Source organism: Prunus persica, chromosome G3 (assembly GCF_000346465.2).
Source record: "Prunus persica cultivar Lovell chromosome G3, Prunus_persica_NCBIv2, whole genome shotgun sequence".
Lineage (NCBI taxonomy): Eukaryota > Viridiplantae > Streptophyta > Magnoliopsida > Rosales > Rosaceae > Prunus > Prunus persica.
This window is the reverse complement of record NC_034011.1, coordinates 25842669-25857873: the sequence shown is the minus strand read 5'-3', so window position 1 is coordinate 25857873 and position 15205 is coordinate 25842669. Positions and strand designations below refer to the sequence as shown.

General features: G+C 36.5%; 2 protein-coding genes across 3 annotated transcripts; both read left to right on the top strand.

The window, feature by feature from the left end:
* LOC18783807 lies at nucleotides 2596-4169 on the top strand. The gene has a single exon (XM_007215699.2). The coding sequence runs from the start codon at nucleotides 2873-2875 to the stop codon at nucleotides 3743-3745; it is 873 nt and encodes a 290-aa protein (XP_007215761.1). The 5' UTR covers nucleotides 2596-2872; the 3' UTR covers nucleotides 3746-4169.
* Nucleotides 7290-11420, top strand: LOC18783832 (phosphoglucan phosphatase LSF1, chloroplastic). 2 transcript variants are annotated; one of them, XM_007217106.2, is made up of 10 exons: nucleotides 7290-7748; nucleotides 7863-7969; nucleotides 8141-8600; nucleotides 8729-8800; nucleotides 8957-9078; nucleotides 9500-9715; nucleotides 9881-9986; nucleotides 10231-10343; nucleotides 10658-10802; nucleotides 11089-11420. In XM_007217106.2, exons 1-10 carry the CDS (start codon nucleotides 7446-7448, stop codon nucleotides 11206-11208), a joined length of 1764 nt encoding a protein of 587 aa, XP_007217168.1. In that variant the 5' UTR covers nucleotides 7290-7445; the 3' UTR covers nucleotides 11209-11420. The 2 variants fall into 2 exon arrangements, with proteins under 2 accessions (XP_007217168.1, XP_020416655.1); XM_020561066.1 differs by lacking the exon at nucleotides 7290-7748 and having other exon boundaries at nucleotides 8125-8600.

Sequence of the window (15205 nt, the reverse complement as noted above, 5' to 3'; positions counted from 1 at the left end):
ATCAACATTACAGTCAAGATGTAAGATATCAAATGGAGCTGGAAGGTCCACCAAGAACATATAACTAATTGCATTAACCAGAGGAAAGTTAACCCACGTGGTGGATTATTAGTTTATAATTAACACTAATACCTCCACAAAGCAAAAGCCATTAAGAGACGTTTAGCATGCATTAGCGTGCAGTACGGATGCGTTTTATTTGAAAGGCTCAAGGCTGGCCAGTGGCCTGGCTTCCATTGTTTATTGTGTGAAACACAAATTGCTAGTCTGGCTGGCATGAGGAGAAGGTCAATTTGCTGCCCTTGCTTCCGCTTTTCAAGTAAGCACTTTCTTCAGCACAATCTTTTTTCCAAGATACTTTTGGCAAATGGTTTGTTGTGCTTGTAGCCGGAGATACATTCCCTTTTGTGTTTTTCACGTTATTTAACGGATTTCATAATAATCTATTAATCTATAGAGTGCTTCATTTTCCTTAATTAAAAAGACTGAGGAGACCTTGACATTCAAGACCAGTGGATGGCTTCTGCCTCTGAGTTCAAGAGTTTTTTAATGTTTGATTAAGCAGTCCTTGGAATATAAATAACTTGGACTTTGGAACTTTCTTCTTATTTAGGGTTTAGGTATATTGTCACTTTAGAAATTACTAATGAAACGAGAAGTTGAGTAATACTATTACATATATCGTATTTACTGATCATATCTCTGGTATATAAAATACGTGTTCTGGCATTTAAACAGTAATTAAACAAGACTTGCAAATTAATAATGTGGGTTATATCTGGCCACGTGCCTTTTCTACTAACAATGGCAAAGTCTAATTATTATTGAAATATATTTGTGTATCAACCGCTCCTACACCACAAAGAGCATGTGATGATATGAAGTATGTGCATACGTATGTATAATGTGTGCTTAGACATGAGAATCAGTAAACTCTAGAGAGATTCACTATTATACCCAATATAGGGGCCCAAATTATAAAAATACCCCATATAAAATAGACTTTAAAAACACACCCAAAACTCATTTACAACATAACAAAAAAGTTTTTAACTTCTTATAAATTACAAAACTGCCATCTATTTCTTAAAACAAGCTCAACCCCAAAATCTCATAAAAATACCCAAAACACTCAATAGAGCATCAAAGTAATTTAATAATCAATATTAAATTCAATAAAATCAGCTGTCATTTTTTGGATTTGTTTATAGAAATTCAATTGTGTATAATTTATTTATAATATTAGTGCTAAGAATGAGTCTATCACTAAATATCTCTAAACTTTATCTATACGCATAAGGTCAGCAATTAGGCGACACATTGAATTGAAATTGATAGTAACATAACCTCAAAAGTCCACACTAGTAGTCGGCTTTTTATTCATATAAACGTAACTTTGGCATGGCTTCATGTGGCTTCTTGTGTTTCAAAGAGGATTTCCCCCCCCTCAATTTAGGCCAAATTGCATATAATAATAATAATAATAATAATAATTGCATATTGAAATTGATATTGCTTCCAAAACAAGGTTATCTAGCTATCCTATGCTGTTCCTATCCCCATTATTAATTTCCATGTCACTTTTATCAACGGCTCTGCTGGTTTTCTGGTGCACGATTTTCCTTCTAGAAGTCTACGGCCCCACGGGGTTGGCATGGGGTTAGTTCTAGAACCACCACATTTCAGTGATCTGTTTGAATACTGCCTTGTTTCATTCTTATTGTCTATCAAACCAAAGAAACTAGGGTAAATTTATCTTATCCATTCTACTCCAGTAATGACATATTTACTAATTCCTAATTCCTACTTAAATTAGAATGAATTGAATTGAATTATGTTATTTGTCTTATTTTATTTTTCTTTATTTAATACAGAATCCGTCAAGTCTTTGTAACTTGTTACCACTTAATTGTTACTAATGTATTAGTACTTATCTTCTCAATATTAAAAGGATTTTAAGTTCGAATCTTCTGTCACACGCTAGTAAAAAATTATATTTATAACTCGTGCAATATATAATATCATAATTAGACAAGTTGAAAAACAAAATAGAAAATTATATTGGGACAAAGACAAGATAAGAGTGTAAGTTTTAACATAAATAGCCGTTTCAAAATTAAAGAAAATAGAGAAAGGCACTTTTAGTGACCATTTTACAATGTTAACAACCTAATAACTTTTTTTTGTTGATAAATAGTGATAGAAGTTTATTAGATCATCGAACGGTCATCCCAATAGCAATATAGGAGATAGGCAAAACTTTCCCAAATGATCTAAGCCAACTAAAACCTAAAATGATTTGAAAAGAATCACTCTCAAAAAAAACAACTTTTCTAAAATTGAGACAAAAAATCAGATTCCTTATATTAACTTGCCTATTTTGCTTTCTTTGTTTTCCCAATCCAAAAAAGCATCCAACTCTAACAAGGAATTGTTGATTTATTTCCCTTTGTCTTTTTGTGTGGCAAGATATTGCCCTTTTTGGTGCATCTCGCCTTTGTATCCAGACACGCGGACACGTTCGCGGGGTAACGACGTCAAACGTGTGAAATTAATGAGCGATAAGAAAGAATAAGGAAAGTTTACCAACACGCTCACACACGTAACACCTTAGAAACAAGAAAGAAACACACTTATTATGAGAAGCCCAAAGACTCCACCGTTAATAATATCACAACTTTATTTAATCCCTAATTACTTATTGATTTAATTACCACCTTCCTCTGCTCCTGCCCCACGTTATATATCTATAATATATATATATATCTCTCTCTCTCTATATATAAACATAGAGGGAAAACCAACTTACAACCCTTCTATTTCTCCCCCACAACAAAAACAAAAAAACAAAAAAACAAAAAAACAAAAAAATATGCAAGACGAAGATTTCGAACAGGGACTGGTCTGTCCCAGCTTCAACAGCTACTCCTCCGACAAACTTGCAGACGTCGCAGCCAAAGTCTGCCGAGAGTTCGACAACCTCAATTTGCTCCACAAATCCAATTACTCCGCTGAACAGAAAGAACACGATGATCATAGAAACGACGACGTCGACGACGACTTCGAGTTCGTCTCGTTTCAAAGTTCCGGAAGCCAGGTATTCTTTGACGACAACCAGATCGGTCCCGTTTTCCCCGTATTCAACCGCGACCTTCTGCTTGACAGAAGTCAACGAGATCTCGCGGCCGCCCCTAATAATAAGGAGGTTGTCGAGGAGGAGGAGGATGAAGACGATGCTGCTGCTCTGCCGTCATCGTCGTCCTCCGATGTGGACGAACTGGACTCGGTCCCACAGGGGACGTACTGCGTTTGGATGCCGAAATCAGTGGTGGCACAAGACGCTCGCGGGAAGTGCAAGATTAAGAGCAAGTCAACCGGAACCTCGTCGTCCAGGCGGTGGAGCATAAAGGATTTGCTGCGGCGGAGCAACAGCGAAAGCGGTAGCAAGGACTCGTTTGTGTTCTTGACCCCTTTGTCATCGAGCTCCAAAAAGGCAGCAGAAGAAGAACCCAAGGAAATTAAGAAGAGCTCCGGGTCCGGGTCCGGGCCTGGATCGGGAGGCGGGCCAAACAAGCCCAAAGGGTCGAAGGCGGTGTCGATGGCGCACGAGGCGTTCTACGTGAGGAACAAGACGGTGGCCAAGGACGGGTATAACAAGAGACGGTCTTATCTTCCGTACAGGCAAGACCTCGTTGGGTTCTTTGCTAGCGTCAACGCCATGAGTAGGACCTTCCCTGCTCTCTGATTGGCAGGTGCAGGTTCCTAATCATAGTTTTGGCCTCACTATAAGCTTAATTATAGTTTTGTTTTTTTCTCCAAGCATATCTAAGTTATAGATTTAGACGGCTTATGCTTATTTTGGACCTAATTTACTTCCCGTACATGTACAGGTTAGTGTATTGAAAAGTTTAAGTTAATTGTTTGTTCAGATCAATTATGGCTTGTATTTCATTTTGGCATGGATTTAGTTTTTTTGGCTTGCAATTCTTTTTGTTTGATAGGTGATATTGTAAACTATCATAGTCTACGAGAATGAGAATCAAACTTGAATGCAAAGACGGATTTGCATTAAGGTTATTGTAAATTTGTTAGCAAATCTTCTCTTCTTCTCAAAGCTCATGTATGATACTGTTCACATATATGATACTTGAGTTATGATGTTGGTAGAATTATCAACCCCAAACCCTAAATATAGCCATTCATGTATAAGATTTGGGCACATCAATGGTTGGTAATTATTTGTGCATGTAACTTTTCAAGTTCCGATCCAAACCCAATCTCCGACTCAGACTAGCCACACCTTGATTAGGTGTAATCATCGACACGACTGACAAGCCACATTTTGACTGGGTGTTGCTATCGACTTGACAAATTCCGACTATAAACTATGAATCTTCCGTTGCACACAGACCTAGATGATTAAATTCAATGTGGACTTAGCTCTACGTGTGGCCCACTATATAGTAGTCCCACGTGAGGGGACGTATTGAAGAATATAAAATTCCACATAGGAAACTTGATTAAAGAAACTACAACTTATAATAAGTAATTCCTCTCTTAATAACACTGAGATATTTTGAGATAAAAATCCACGCCTATTAGGCTTTGTAGATTATTAAATTGTGGATAATATCGGTATCACTAGTAGTGGGTTGTTGATCCGTCTCGTTGAAATTTAACATTAAGATAGCTTTAAAAATAAAAAAATAAAAAAGTGAAAAGAAATCCGTCATATGGTGAAATTGGCTTTTGAAGTACACATTTGGGTGTAAATGTAAACAGTTCAAAGTTGATATATTTGTAAAAAGTCAACGAGAAAAAGTGAACAAAAATCTTACGCAATGCCTCGCAGAGTCGGTAACTACTCAATATATATGTTGTCTCATATAAAAGGCTTGATTTTCCATGTTTAATGAATTGCCGCAAATTTGGATGGTAGCTTTTGGTTGCGTAAGAAATTATGGCTCGATTGTGACGCAAATGCGCAGAGTGTTAAAAAAAACGACATATGGAGTGGAGCCGCGAAAGAAGTCGTTTGTGTTGAAAATTACAAAAGCCAAAGTAAATAAGAAAAAGCAGAGAGGTAATTGCGCGTAATTACGTCGTTTGTGTTCACATCCACACCAGCACTAACGAATAATAAATTATATTACTATTAGGGTTTCGATCTTAATCCGAGAGACAGTGAAATGAGAATGCGATGAGTGGATGAGGTTCGAGTTTTGTTGTGCTCTGCTTAAAATTGAAGGGACCACTAACTACAATTAAATTGATGGTGAGTCCAGCGCTGGCTGTCATCGGGTCCCAGACTTTTCTCTCTGTTGTTGCCGTCTCTCTTTTATTCGACTTTGAATTATTTTTTGTAAATTAGATTAATTTGTAATAATTTAGATTTATCGTGTGTATTCAAAATATAGTATATGATCGTCGGTACAAAAATAAAACTTGTCCCTGTTGAAAAATCAGAATACTTTTCTAGCTTGATTTCTATTATTTGTAAGAATAAAAAAAAGTGAACATTTGTCCAACTGAACTGGTTACGCGGCAGCTGCTGTTATTTTCCAATTCCGCCACTTTTGCACTAATGTTGGAAAATCCACAAAAGTAAAAGCAGGAATCTTCACTTCAGACCTTCAATCCTGAAACTTTGTGGACAAAATGGGAAACACCAAGCAAGCAAGTTGACCTAATTTTCTGAGTGCAAATCTGACAGCTGCTAAGCTCTGAGAGCCCCATTTTGCTTCATTCACACAAATAATTGCTCAAAATAATCAAAGATTAAATGATAATTAGTGTTTGGGTAGCTGATTGGCTCCGGAACAAAGTGGGTGTCTCCATCCTTTGAATTTTCAGACCAGCATGAGTGTGTGAAAACACTGTCTCATCTAACGACCCTTAACTCTCTGCCGTAGTTTACTGGTTGGCAGTCCTCTCAAATTTCAATCGGGGGGTTTTGCATTAATTGGCTACCACAGAATACCAAAGGTGGCGTCCCTCTATGTTTATTAACATTAATGGAAAATTGATGGTCTAACAAATTAAATATAACAAAATTTGCCACTCCAGTCTAGCCCGATGAAAAATAATGACCTTAACTTATAGATTAGTAGTTTCGAATTCGAACTCCCAACAGTGTTCTCGAGTTAGACTATCATTTGTTTAGTTCCTCTATGTTTGATTAGTCCGCTTTGTACAAATCTCATTTGGTTATTGATTGGGTCATTGGTCGCATCTCAAGCTGAGCTAGCCATGTCCTGATTGACAGTTTCAAAATATGCTTTGAATGTGAATTCTGAGAAAAATACCTTCACCTACCTCACCTTGATCTTGTTGACATAAAATAAAAGAAGAAGAAAAAACAATGTGAAAATGTGAAAAAAAAACGTAATTAAGTTAACTTCATTTGTGGAACATGCCTGGAAATGCACATTATATTATTAACTAACGCCTAAAATATTATTAATTTTGTGATCCGAGAGGTGAGGATCATGCTTCGCAATACAACGGCTTGGAAATTGTGCACCATTATATATAACATATCCTATAGGGCTTCGATAAGCCTTTCCTCTTGTTGATCAATTCAATTCTAACGTAAACTATAATGGGTCTTCTTCTCTATAAAGAAATGTTTTTATGGGTTGAGTGTAAAAAACTTTTTTATGACATCCCAAGTGACATTTTAAGGAACTCAATTTGCTATTAATGTGATTAAATTATCTCGAAAGATTGTTTGTATAAAAGAATTCATGAATCAATTAAATATGTCTATCGTATCGTAGGAGATAGATAAATTGTATCAGGCGATAGTGAATATCATCCCTCTTATAGTATCTTATATCATGATAAATTAAACATTCTCGTACTTTTTAGTCTCATCACTTTGTCAAAATGATGATGTAGAGATGAATTACCAAACATTGATTCATCCAAAATGCTCATAAGGAAAAGGGTTATTTGCTGTCACCATTGGGCAATTGTTCCATGCCACATTTTTAGGTGTTTTGCGGTCCACTCACTAATCTAGTCACTCAAGTCTGCAACTTTACCAAAATGCCAAAGCGGGTTGGTTGGATATATTGAAAGGTCAAGGTTCTTCTAAAATAGTCTGATAAGTTCATCAACGGTCAGAAATGCATCGTAAAATATCTGGCGGGAAAACATATTCCCATGCTTCTCGTGACTATTCGTGATTGATCTACGCTCGTTCATCATCAATTCAAAATTACGATATTGTCCTTACACAAATCAACGTCATCTTCTGTACGGGCCATGAGTGGTGCAAACTTTTTTATACTCATCCGACGTGGCACTGCAGATATCCGGAAACGCCAAACAAACAAAAAGCGCTGGAAAGCTCGTTGAATTCAGCTGAAGGTTCCAGCACATGATCTGAAGCTCCATTTCACACTTTGCAACAGAAAAAAACTCTGGAATTCCTCAAGAACATGGTCACTCTGCAACTGCAGAGTAGCAGAGCTCTCGATCCTTCATCTCCGCCGTTGCTCCACGGCTGCTCCTCCTCCTTTTGGGGCGGACGCGTGTCTTTCATCGATGGCCGCTCAACGATGAGTCGTCCAGAGAAGCTTCGCTCCAATGGCGGAACCGTTAGGATTCTCGCGATGTCCAACAGTTCGCCATCATTCAAGATGAACTTGAACGAGTACATGGTCACTCTCGACAAACCGCTCGGAATTCGATTCGCGCTCTCCGTCGACGGCAAAATCTTTGTCCACTCCCTCAAGAAAGGGGTATTTCCGTCCTTTCTCTCTTTTCGTTCAACAAAAGTTCAGACCTTTTGGTATGACTGATTCTGTTTCTCTGTTTTGATTGGTTTATTTGTTTTCTTGAATTCGATTTTTCAGGGCAATGCGGAGAAGTCGAGGATAGTAATGGTGGGTGACACACTGAAAAAGGCTGGTGATTCGTCTGGAGGGAGGCTTCTTGAGGCCAAGGACTTTGGTGATACACAGTATGCTATTAACATTTTGCATTTCATAATTTCATTGAATGAATTTTGGATTAAATGTCCCAATTAGCCTTCGAAAAATTTCAATTTTGTTAATGATTTCGCTCGAAAGATTGTCAGTTCATTTTTGTTTTTGTTTTTGTTTTTATTTTTTTCAGTCTTTGGTTTCTTCAGGAAGATGCTCACGGAGAAAGCAGGATCTTTTAGCCTGGTTCTTGAGAGACCACTCTCACCTTTTCCAATTCAGCAGCTGCTTCTTTTGAATGATCTTGATAATCTTTTCAATAGAGGTCGAGTTCCTTTTGCCACTTGGAACAAGACTGTGTTGGCTTCAAGTTTGCAATCAGCTACCGAAAACAGTGGAAATTCTGGCTTTATTACTTTCTCCTCAAAGTTTCTAAAGTCACAAGGATGGAATTTGTTGAATGGCCAAAATGGTCGTGTTCAATCACAAATGCAGAAGAATACTCTTGCCCAACCCATGAGCAAACTTGTTTGTATATTTTCTGAGGAGGAGTCGGAACATGGAGAATGGGCTCATGGAAATTTCCCACTCGAGGAATATATTAAGGCACTGGATCGCTCTAAAGGCGAGCTATACTATAACCACTCTATTGGCATGCGCCACAGTAAGGTGTGATATGCATCAAATTCTTTGACTATATACTTGTACTGAATAATTTTTTGTTCTTTCGATAGCATAGTTTGTATGAGTTGGAATTTTCGTTGACTTGCTCATTCATTATGTTTTTCATTTGTTAGATTACAGAGCAAATATATGTTGGATCATGTATACAAACGGAAGATGATGTGGAGACATTGTCCAATGTTGCGGTGAGTGCTGTTACGCCATGTATTTTTATGCAAAAGAACTTTTTTTTCGTTGTTGTGTTGTGTCATTGGAAATTTGTAGTCTACATACGCATTGTGATATTGTATCAACTTCCTTTCCATGTCTCTCTTTAACTTCTATGGAAATTCTTCATACAGGGAGTCACTGCTATACTGAATTTCCAAAGTGGAACTGAGACAGAAAATTGGGGAATAAATTCCATCTCAATAAATGAGTCGTGCCAAAAATTCAACATTCTGATGATCAACTATCCAATAAGGTAAAAAAAAAAAAGATTCTGTACAATCTTCTATTTATTGATGATATAAATTTGCTAAATCTTCTTTTGAAGTCACTTCAAATCATGGAGGTTGTGCATGTGCTTGCTTCTTGTAGTTTCAACAATCGTTTTATCAAATATTAATCAGGAATAATGTTAGCACTTTGATGAATTATTAAATTTCAGCATCTGACTAGTTTCTGGACATTTAGCTTAAATGCATTAGTAATTTAGTAGTGTCATGTACTTTCAACCAAAGAAGGAATTAAAATTAATTTAGGATGATATTCCTCATAATGTAATGCGAATTTCAGAAACGGAAGGGAATTTCTGAATGTGTCAAAGGGTAATGCTTTAGTTGCTTATAACTCACTAGCTAGACCTCATAAAATGTTTGAACAATTTTTTATTTTTTTGGCAGGGAGGGAGATTCTTTTGATTTAAGGAAGAAACTACCATTTTGTGTGGGCTTATTATTACGCTTATTGAAAAAGAATCATCGTGTTTTTGTGACTTGTACGACTGGTTTTAATCGGTCTCCTGCTTGCGTAATAGCATACCTGCACTGGATGACTGATACTTCCCTTCACGCAGCTTATAATTTTGTAACTGGGTTGCATTTATGCAGGCCTGACAGGTTATTCTCGTTAACACTTCTCATTTTTTGAGTTCTATACAGAATGAAAAGAACAAAATTCCCTCGCTTGTGACTGACTAATCAAAAGAAAGAAGTCACTTATTGTGATTAGGGCCACTTTGTAATTGCTAAATGGTGAACGGTATTCTTGAAATTTTTATGCAGACCGGCAATTGCTTGGGCAACATGGGATCTTATAGCCATGGTGGAAAATGGCATGCATGAAGGACCTCCAACACATGCTGTGACATTTGTATGGAATGGGCAAGAGGTAGTTGACAATTTCAGTTTCAATTGAAGTATATAATGTATACTTTAGCCGTGGCGATGGTCATTGTATAAATTTGAAGGGACAATGAGGGAAATTTCTTTCGCAATGCCTTAGTTGGCCTAAGACTAGTTCTGTAAATAGTTTTTAAGCATGTAGTCTTTAAAGCATATTATACCTTCTATATTTGAGCAGTAATGGAACTACTTTGTGTCTGTTGGTGCTTCGTCTCTGTCTCTATTTTCAGGGAGAGGATGTAACCTTGGTTGGAGATTTCACTGCAAATTGGAAAGAACCAATTCGGGCAAATCACAAAGGTGGATCACGATGGGAAGCAGAAGTTAGACTTTCACAAGGAAAGTAAGTAAAAAAGCATTGTATTACTTATTTTGTTATTGTCACAGGGATCAAAATACGAGACCTGATGCCCTTGGTTAACTCCAGTGCTTGAAAAACTTGTAAAGCTAATGCATTGTGATTTCTATTTTTCTTAATTAACTTTATTACTTAAACCTCAGAAACACATTAATATGCATATGTGTAGAGTAGAGTTTTATACGCATGAGTTTTTTGTTTATTTTTTCAAGTTTTCTTAGACTAGCTAATCATGGAAGTATCACATGATGAGTTTATCTAAATTTCGTTTTAAATGGTATTATGCTCATGACCTGCAGGTATTACTACAAGTTCATTGTTAATGGGCAATGGCGGCATTCGACATCCTCCCCTTCTGAAAGGGATCAAAGTGGAAATGTCAACAATATAATCATCATCGGCGATACTGCCAGTGTGAGACCTAGTGTTCAACAACAGATAAAGGTCAGTCACTGCACTTATGCATATTTGTTTCATCAATTGTTTTCATTTTGATATAAATTTAAACAAGTATTAGTACATTAAATCTCTGGACTTGTTTTCTCTTCCAAGAAGCAGAAATTGGACTTGTCCAGTGCGTATGCTTTCCTTCCCCAAAGGATATGATACATGATGTGCTATTCGGGAAAGATTGATCTTTCTCCTTTTATATATCCTATGATGACTATGATCACTTCACTTGTGGGGGTTGTATCTCCAATTCTGATGGCTGTTTTGACTTTTTTGATAGGATGTGAATGTTGTGAAGGTGATTGAGAGGCCACTGACAGAAAATGAGCGGTTCATGCTGGCAAAAGCTGCTCGTTGTGTTTCATTCTCTATATGCCCAATTAGATTAGCTCCAAAGTAGATGGCTGGTGATTTCCATCATACAGTCGCCATCTTACATTTTTCTTTTTCTTTTCTGAGGCTGGTAGTTTAGAACATATCATGGAATTAGTTTCCAAAGTAAAAGACGTTTTCATAGTTGTAACTTGATTCGATTATTGAGGTGATTCTGTATAATATTAATAAATTGAGTTGGTATTTGCATTTGCACAACATCTAAAGAGTTGGTAAGTATATCTTATGTTTAAAATGCGAGCCAGGTTATTTTCTTACGATGGGCCCTCTTGGAGGGTTTTGCACCAGTAGTAGTAGAACTAAGAACAACAGTATCAAACCAGAGGAGATAGACAGAACAGAGAGATTGATTGTGCCACTCCACGCCGCTATCCGGACGATGGATGAAATAAAGCCAAAATGAATAGTGGTCTCATTTCATGCCTGCCTTAATAAGATTGCATAGAATGAAGTGTACGTTTGTGCTGCGTGCATACGCGTTTGTGAATGAGAACGTCATTTATACCATGCCTTTATGTCATTTATACCATGTCTTTATGTCATTTATACCATGCCTTTATGTCATTTTGCTCTTATTTATGTATGTATATATTATAGATTATAGATGTATGTATGTATTTGTGTGTGCTCATGTGTATGTGTGTGTATATATATATATATATATATCGCGATTAAGACTTTGTTGAGTTGTAGCCTTTCTTCGCTGGTTTCTGCTTAGCTCACGGGAACTTTCTGTACTGATGTGAACTGGAAAATCAATTTGTTAGTAAATATTTGTCCTTGATTGAAGAACTAGATTCATCATTTCCCAGCTTTAACAGCAAGACTCCAATGATCTACTCCAGGTGTATATCGATTCTCCAAAGTTTGCGTTGCTGAGTTAAAACCATTCAATTTACAAATTATAAACCGGGCTCCTCTCCTTATAGTATAGCCGGCCGGCTATACTCTTTAAATATATTCCAATATTTGAATAGTATAGCCGCGCGGCTATAATCTGTGAATATATACAAATATTTTAATAGTATAGCCGCGCGGCTATACTGTTTAAATATATAAGAATATTTTAATAGTATTACCCGCCGGCTTTCCTCGTACAATATATCGAATATTTTAATAGTATAGCCGTGCAGCTATACTCGTTGAATATATTTGAATATTTTAATAGTATAGCCGGACGGCTATACCCCTTAATTCGAATATTTTAATTTTATAGCCGCTCGGCTATACGCTTTAAATATATTTGAATATTTAAAAATATATATTTAAATCCAAATTTTCATGATTTAGCACATTACTTTTAACTTAAACCCGTTGAAATGACTACTGTATATATTTGCTCTGATTGCTGATTTCCTTCGGGCTTCTTCGCCTCGGTTTGCTAATTCCTATATCTCCATTGCCTCCAATTGGGCTCCTCCCCTTGATATTTCAAAACCCAGTCTGATCCTCACACCCACACGAAGACTGACGATGAGGTACCCGGAAAGGTTTGCTTGGCTCTTTGTTGCGTTTTTATGTGAATTCTCATCTGTGCATTGGTTGGCTTGTGTCAAAACGCGGGAAAAATTATACTTTTTATTGTTCGGTTGTTTTGTTGAAGCTCATTCGTGCTGGTTTAGGACTTTTCATGTGAATTTGATCTCAGTATTGTCTGATTTGTGAGAAAGTGTGCCTTTTTAGTTTGTTTGGTTTCTATATTGAAGCTCATTTTTGCTGCTGAGTTTGTATGAATATTTTTGTCGCGGTTTTGTTTAGTGTGTTAAAGTGTTCCGCAAAGGAATTGGTGCTTTTATTTCTTGATGTGAGAGTTGGTTGTACGTTGTGATTAGTGTTTCTGTCGATTTCAACGAGCTACTTCACCCCCACTGTTGTGGGTTATTTCTTCTTGATGTGAATTCTTACCGGCATTGTTCGGTTTGTGAAGCACTGTGGAAAATGAAAAAAAAAAGTTTGCTAGGTTGCTTTGTTGAAGTTCATTGTTGCTTATTTGATTAGTTTTTGCAGATTTCAAATTTGATTTTGTTGTGGGTGCTGAGAAGATGTAGCAGAAGAAAACGGATATAAGATTTTGGATATTAGTATATTTGGCAAATTGAAAATTATGAAATTGCATGGACTGCTATTCTTTATTTTGAGCTTCTAGGATGCTTTTCCGGTTCCACTTGAAAATGTGGTGAAAGGAAAAGCGAAGTTAAGATTTCATGAATTTGGGTTTTTGTTATCGGGCATATGAGTAAATTATGTACCTATTAGAAAAACAATGGTCCCGTTATTGGAGCTTAATCCCATCCATCAATGGGTTAAGGAAGTGAATTTCCACTTTTATGAAACCAATGCGTTGTCCTTTTACTTATCTTCTTGAACTTTTTCAAGTTATGTTAAATTAATGGCAAATAAAGTTTTAACTGCTATTCTGTTACCTTTAGGGAAATCATAAAAACGATACTGCTCCTGGGAGAGTTTTATCAGCAACTTTTGCTGATTTGCCTGGACCAGAATTAAAATGGGAAAATATGGCTGCCGCACCTGTAGCTCGCTTGGATGCGGCGGCTATAGCCGCTATACAGATAAAGAATCTTCTATTCGTGTTTGCTGGATACGGTACCATTGATTATGTGAGAACCTTAAATTGTTTTTTTTAATATTGTTCATGCTATATATCTACTGATTTTTTCAGGCTATGTCCTTTTTTATTTATTAAAATGGTCTGTTGCTTATTTTTTAACATCCAAATTTTCATGATTTAGCACATTACTTTTAACTTAACCCCGTTGAAATGACTACTGTATAGATTGGTCTTACATTTTCTTGAGATCTTGCACTTAGAAATGCTATAGAAAAGGAACACTTGTCTGCGGCTGACAGATTTGGTAATCATATTTTTATGCACGCTTGCTTGTCTCTTTGATAGTGAAAATGATATTATTTAGTTTTCATAACTTTTTTTTCCTTTGACAGGAATTTTGGATGATTCATTTTTCCTTTCTATGGCTTGTCAGCAGTCTTTTGCGTCATTGCTTCTTGTTGGGTGCTTACAGAGAGGAACTTGACTGTACAGTGCTGTCAAATTTGATTACCGTAATGATCACCTCTGCTCAGTGTTTATGTTACTGTATTTACGGCCTTAGTTTGATTCTGGTCTTCACTTTTCACAGATAAGTTATAAGCTGGCAAAAATTGCAGCTGATGCTGTGCCCGAGCATCGATATACACCTGGAGTAGATCATTGGAGTCTTGCTGTTCAAGATGGTAAGCGCTTTGCTTTCACTGCTGAATGCACCCGAAATTGAAAATTGGGCTACACCGCTTGATATTTTAAATATATATATATATATATATATATATATATATATAAAAGGTATAGCCGTGCGGCTATACTCTTTAAAACATATTCGAATACATTTCAAGCGTATCGCCGCGCGGCTATACGCTTTAAATATATTCGAATATTTTAATAGAATAGCCGAACGGCTATACCTTTTATATATATTCAATTTTAATAATATAGCCGCCCGGCTATACTAATATATTCGAATATTTTAATAGAATAGCCGAACGGCTATACGTTTTAAATATATTCAATTTTAATAGTATAGCCGTGCGGCTATACTATTTAAATAATATTTGTATATTTTGAACATATCTTACCGTTGTGTGGTGATTTCCATAATAATACGACCGTTGTCTGGTAGTTCAGAATATATTATGCAATAAAGGACATTTTCATAAATTGTAACTTGATTCGATTCTTGAGGTGGTTTGTGTATAATATTCATAAATTGAGTTGGTATTTGCACTTGCACTGTTGCACACCAGGTTATTATCTTACGATGAATACTGGTTTCATTTCATGCTGACACAAAAGAGGTTTCCAAATGGAAGGGGAGAGGAGCGTAATCCAAGAGAGTCCTGTGAAGTGGGGACCAGCATGGCAGCATCTAATCTAAATTTGTACACAAAAAGAGAAATTACAGCTAAATTGTAAATATGTCGCACTCGCA

Coding starts and splice junctions, on each gene's coding strand:
- LOC18783807 (XM_007215699.2), top strand. CDS start 2,873: ATGCAAGACGAAGATTTCGAACAGGGACTGGTCTGTCCCAGCTTCAAC.
- LOC18783832 (XM_007217106.2), top strand. CDS start 7,446: ATGGTCACTCTGCAACTGCAGAGTAGCAGAGCTCTCGATCCTTCATCT. Junction 9,716..9,880: donor CATTTATGCAGGCCTGACAG/GTTATTCTCGTT, acceptor ATTTTTATGCAG/ACCGGCAATTGCTTGGGCAA. Junction 9,987..10,230: donor TTGTATGGAATGGGCAAGAG/GTAGTTGACAAT, acceptor CTCTATTTTCAG/GGAGAGGATGTAACCTTGGT.